Source organism: Galendromus occidentalis, unplaced genomic scaffold (assembly GCF_000255335.2).
Source record: "Galendromus occidentalis unplaced genomic scaffold, Mocc_1.1 scf7180000076488, whole genome shotgun sequence".
NCBI classification, from domain to species: Eukaryota; Metazoa; Arthropoda; class Arachnida; order Mesostigmata; family Phytoseiidae; genus Galendromus; species Galendromus occidentalis.
Genome location: NW_003804477.1, coordinates 32,863 through 39,054, shown reverse-complemented (window position 1 = coordinate 39,054; position 6,192 = coordinate 32,863). Strand labels below are relative to the sequence as shown.

At 50.8% G+C, this 6,192-nt stretch overlaps 1 protein-coding gene across 1 annotated transcript in view; it reads left to right on the top strand.

The window, feature by feature from the left end:
* Positions 1 to 128, top strand: part of LOC108865222 (uncharacterized) — a 615-nt gene extending 487 nt beyond the window's left edge. Inside the window, exon 2 of the mRNA XM_018642032.1 lies at positions 108 to 128. Coding sequence (XP_018497548.1) covers positions 108 to 128 — 21 coding nt within the window. The remainder of the gene's footprint in view (positions 1 to 107) is intronic.
* The last annotated feature ends 6,064 nt before the right edge of the window (positions 129 to 6,192 follow it).

Sequence of the window (6,192 nt, the reverse complement as noted above, 5' to 3'; positions counted from 1 at the left end):
GAGAGCGATACTTTGGAGGACTGAGTTCTGCCCCCTCCGACGATTATCTGTATATTAACTTCCTATCGCTAGAGATCGCGAGAATCGATCTTCGATCGCGTTTCCAGCAACTATTCCAAGAACCTTAGATCTCTACAGAGTGCCACGGGCATTTAAAGTGCGATTCCTACTATACCTGTCTCACATTTTGCCCGAGCAGGTAGTATCGCCCAACTGTTCAAGGCGATATTCTCCGGAGCTCGAATTTGTATGTTTGTATACAATAAGTGGGCCTGAAATCCATGGTAGAATAAATTATTTTTCATATCTCCTTGACCCGAGTCTCGTCGAGCAACTCGAGGCATCTTCAGGGGAGTTCTCCAACGCAACAGTTCAGTTTCGTGGCTAAGCTTTCAAGTCATCTCAAATCCCCGATCCAAGCGATTCCACGTTCGTTTCTACGGTTCGAACAGAGCTCGACTCCTTCGAACAATGGTTCCATACCACCACAGAGCTCTCTCGATGATGCGTGCCAAGTCACATCTCCACGATATTCTGGTGTGCAGTCAGCGTTCTTTATGGAGAAGTCTTCGCGACAGTATCTTATCTCTCACGCGGAGAGTCCCCTATGAGAGGAGTCCTCATGCGGGGAGTCCCGTATACAGAATGTTTCTTATACGGAAACTACTTCATGAGCGAGGTTTCTTATACGCGAGGCTCCTTATAAGCGAGGTTCCCTGTACGAAAAGTTCCTTATACGCGAGGTGCCCTCCGCGCGAGGCTCCTTACCCGAAAAGTTGCTCATACGCGAGCTTCCTTATACGAAAAGTTTCTCATACGAAGCGGTATTTTCGGAAATGAAAGGTTCCTTGTACGCGGGACTCGATAAATATCCAGAAAGTGAGCTCGATATCAGTTGTGAACTTTCGCTGTGAGGAGGGATATAGAACATCATCTCCATTGCAAACCGGCCGACGGACGGGGGAGAAAGAGTGTTCGTTTTACCGAGAACTAAGCATGGTTTCGCTGTGGGGAGATTTTGCTCTGAGAGAGCGGAGGTCTTGTTCCCATGCCCCGCCCGTTCACTTCTCCGAAAATTGAGTTCTCGACTCATCCGCGCGACCGGCGTTTTCCACTCTCGCTCAATCATGTACCAGTTGAATGCATTTCTGTCACCCGCGTAGTGGATGAGTACGAGTAGGCAGCGAGCTCTTCGGAGAGTTTTACGTCTATTTGCGGAAGCATAACCTCGACTGACCAATAGCCTAGTTATCAGTGCATCTGTCATCTCCTGCGAAAAGCGGGAACGCTCTGATTCGCAGGCGACTTTCATTCTGTGCAATTTTTTCCATGGGAACTACCCCTCGGAGGTATCCAATCCGTCGCATTCTATGTAGCGCCATAATAATTGTGCACATCCATGTGCGTTCGTGAAACGTGGACGACATCTCCTCTCCTGCGTTTGGTCGCTTCTTATCTCTCGAGGCTCACTTTTCCCACGATGTCCAACCCGGTAGCTAGAGTGCTCTCGCAAGTACCGTCTGACCTCGCCCACGAACGCCTGACCTCACGCCTCCAACTCCCAAGAATTAGAGGCGTGAGACCTTCGTCCCACCCAAGACCCGACATTTGCTTGATTCCAGTAGCGGCTGCTCTGGGGGTGTGTTTCTTCTTCCTCTACCATGCAATAGCGAAACATTCCGCATTAGATGACATCGTGTCGGCCGTAGCTCTCGCTGCAGCAGTAGTGTTTTTTTGTTGCTGGCTCCCTGAGGCGTGGAGCTGTTTGGAGCCGTAGGAAGTAGCACTGCTATGACGCTTCAGGTACTGATTTGCACGTGCGCACGACCTTCTTTTTCGTTATTGTTAGAGTGTGTCACTTTATGCTTTTTGCATGAAGGACGCATCTTAAGATCATGCCCATCGTAACAAACGGCTTGATCGCCATATCGCCAAGACTGTCGAAGACCTCAATGTTAAACCTCGATACCTGTAAAACCATTGCGAATAAAGCTTATCATTATCAAATGCCTATTCCCGGACTTTTCTCATGAGAATGCATAATCAGGGACTTGGGCCAGATCGTAGCGTTCAATGGGGTGGAAACGGTCAGGAACGCTCAGCTTGAGAGCCGTAATGGCAAATTCCCAGGAGTATGCTCTTCAGCGTCATTTCCTCGATTCCCGGAAGTGTCCCCCGTGTCGATTCCTCCGCCCGCGCCCTGAGCACGCGGTGAGTGCTACCGAAGAGCCTCCTATCTCCATGAATGGGTTCCTCCACTCCGAGCTCAATCAGAGATTTATCATTCGTGCAATACTGATCTATTACAAATCTGATCGGGGCCGCATTCTGGTCGAGGGAAGACTTCCAGCGGAGCTTTGCAGAGCTGTGGTGGCATGATCTCCGCCCCGACCCTGACGGGTTCAGGATGCCGAAGGCGCCCTAATCTAGAAAAGGGCATCATCATAAGACTCTTTTCGGCCCGGGTGTGCTGTCGTTCGATGGGAACGTACTCTTTGTAAGGTGTGCAAGAAGGTGGTCTCTTCGGACAAGAAGTCGTCGGTCAAGCAGCACATCGGAGGAGCAAAACACAAGAAGCTTTGCGAGGAGAAGGAAGAGTCTGGATCGTCGAACGTCGTCCAAATGAAATCGTTCCTCGAAGCGACCAAGACACAGAGTCAATTTCACGTCGATCCCTGCAACGCTTTTCTATCTGCTGACATACCGCTGCGGAAACTGGACAATGACAAGCTCAGTGCTCGGGAGAATACTGCAAGCAACAAGTCCCTCCACCCATCACGTTAGGCTTGCACTATATCAAGAGCATATTGGAGGGAAAACTGGAAGACTTACGGAGCTTCGTGGGAAGCAAATCCGTATGGATTTCCATTGACGAGACGACAGACCCTCTAGGAAGATTCGCGGCAAAAACCATCATCAGAAGAAACATCCGTGTCCAGGAGTTTCCTACTCCACGCAGGCAATCTGGAGAAGGCCTTTAGCTCGACTATCGCCAAAAGCTTCATGAATGCTCTCAATATATAATACTTCGGCCTGACGGAGTGCATCAGGATAGGGTACTGCATCCGGGGCTTCTGAAGGTTGGGTCTCGATGAGCGATTTGTAGAGTTTGATGTACATCGAGGAGGTGGGGATTATGGAGCGAAATATGGTGTTGACTGTGGCTATGGTGGATTTGGTGAGGCTAACAACATGGGGTCCGGAGTTGAGACCTGCTGAGACGAGGATTCCGAGGTCTCTCGTGGGCAATTCGGATCCGGAATTCCCCGGAGATAAAAATGCCGCATATCCTGCGAGATTTCGCCGCGGAAAACTTGTAGCCTGAATTATGGGATATGAGACCGGCGCGCCGGTCTGAGTTTTTGTCTGTGACGCTAAGGGACTTCCTCTTTACGGTATTCGTCAGTCTGATGCGGAAACATGTCATGGTTGGCGGTTCCGGTCCGAGTGTGTCTCCTAAGACGCTTACGGATTTCCTCCCCGTAGTATTTATGAATCTCGCTCGAGGGAGAGAACCTGTGGATGATGGTTCCATTTCTTGTGAAGTATACTTAAACACCTCGATGGCGCCAATGGTATCCTGAGTGATTTATCCCGACCTATTCGAGGGGACGTGATAAACCGGAATAGAGCCCAGCGACGCGAGCTTCACGAAGCGGCGAAGAGAGCCAATTACCAGGGAGACCAGCTCCGTAATTCTCCGTACGAGGGACACCCAGGTAAGACGGCATAGGATGATCGACTCGAGAACTTCGAGAGGATAGCTCCCTGCAGCGCGGCTGTTTGAATCGATTCTCTGCAACGACTGTTCGTTGCACCGAGCATGTGTCTTGAGAGCTCACTGACCAGTCTTCCGAGCTGCCGACATTTTCCCCCGCGACGATTATCGGGGAAGCTGAATATATATGGCGCGGAGGTATACGTTTACTCCAAACGCTCTGGCCGGTCGGTCATGATCTAACCAACAGGCCAACGAGTGATCTCTTACTTTCCTCTGTACCATCTTCTGGATCCAGTTCCCTTGGACAGGAGTGTTTCAGATTGCCCGGAAAACGCCTACTTCTGCGGCATGAGGAAAGGCCGAGCTACCTGACTGAGTCTGCATACTACTCACTAGGTAGCGTGATATGCTCAGAATAAGGTGGCTTTGTGAGTAGATCGGGACGGTGCCTTTCTAGTCAAGATGCCCGAATGGGAATGGAATGGGCATCGCTAATCCTGAAATCTTCGCTCTTCGTGCACGGAAGGACGACCGAATCGAAGGAACTCCTTGAAAAACATGCGCATGTTTATGATGAGTCAATCATCTTGCGTGAAGACCTCGATTGTTTGGCATTCATTTCGTCACATTCCGATACTCGATGCAGGGCGTGATGGGTCGCTGATCTCGTTGCTCTTCTAGAAAGCGCGGTCTTTCGGAAAGCCCAGTGTGGACCGATTGATTGAATATTCGGGGCCGCCGGATGAGACGAACGGGAGTTTCCATTGCTGATCGATGTCGTCCTCATATCGACTTCAAGCTTCTTGCGATGCCTCACAGCTCACGACGCCAGTTTGCGCGGGAACCCTCGGATTCCAAGAAGGCCATGAGTAGCCCGTCTGTGTCCAACAACCAAGCACCTGCCGCTTGGCCGTCAGTCCGAGAATAAGGACGACTTCTTCAATCATGACAGAATGGCCCAGCTCCTGAGGGAGCACCATTCTCCGAAAGATGGGCTTGCGAGGACGAGATATGCGGTTACGGGTCGAGCTCCAGTTTTTCTCCTGAGAAAATCTCTCCTGGATGCTGCCCCATCAGATTATCGAGAGTACGATTTACGACTCCTCAACCCAGGTAGCACCGATGAGGATTTGAGCATAGAAACGTGCTCAAAATCAGCTACTCCCGCCCCGAACCGACTGCGAGTGAGGGAAAGCTCGATTTGGACGGACATGTCAGCAGTATCGCGGATCGCTTGTAGTTTCTAGAGGATTTCTTTGTATGGACCGCAGGATTAATCTGCGCGCCGGCTGAATACGGAACGAGCTCTTCAAGCACGGGGACGGTGCTCAGCGGCATCCCTAGACGCATGGGATGTTGTTGAGGCTAATTTCAGAACGGCAACGCCCATATCTCCTTACATCTGAGCCGCCAGAATCGGATGCCCCCTACTTCAAGTATTCCCCCCGAAGCTCCGATTCTGCAGTTTGCCACGCACATACATGACGCTCCAGAGCCTCCAATCGTGATGACCTGTGAACTCGGCGACCCCGGCTCGGGATGGAACCCATGAGGATGTCTTGTGAGATCCGAAATCCTGGACAATTCCTCGTTCGGTCAAAGTGGATGCTGACTGATGGGTCGCCATTCAACGTAGTTGACGCGCGATACTTCGCGGGTTTCCGACCAATAGCTTGGAGACAGAACATGTGTACTCTGCAAAGCAACATCCGTTTTCCTCGTCATGTTCTCAGGCTCACAGCTTCGGGACCAAAGCTCGTCAACACAATACAATGGTTACGGTCGGCTGAAGCGATGACTGCCAACTCGGAGGTATCGATTTTGTTCCTCGGAGATCCCAGAATAGCGCAGAGATCCCTGTCGACGGAGTTTGATGTGGGACATGTGATACGTGTTTCAGATCCATTCTGGCTTCCCCAACTTCTGGCTTTCATCATTTCGGCTCCCACGACTTCTGGGTTTCGCTCTTCTGGCTTTCATTACCCTAGCTTCCGCGATTTTGGCTCCGAACACAGGTTTGAGCCTCGAGCTCTAACCTGTGTTCTCCCTACCCCTTGAGAAACCTCACCTGATTTCCCCGCAGGATGATGTTTTCTCCTACTCTAGCCATGAACATCTACCCATCTCGCTTCCCGTTTCTCTTGTCAGATAACCGGAAATTCGCTCTAAAACCAAGAATCACCCGTTCCCATCTTTTTGGTCCCCGCGGCTCTTTCCACAAGAGGAAACACCGGAAGGGAAGCGGTCCTCAAGAGAATTCAGAGGAATTATTAGTCGCTCACACACCAAGTGTCGTCAGCTCCAACCTCTATAACTTCCATGTCTCCGTCGGCATGAGGATTCCGGTATGCTACCCTTAGCAGTCGGACGGATGTTTTCCAAACGTGTCTTGACCATGATTTCGATGTAGTCTCAAACTGCTTTCGAAGGAAGAACTCAAAGTCCGTTCCGAGACGGGAGAACGACGCGAA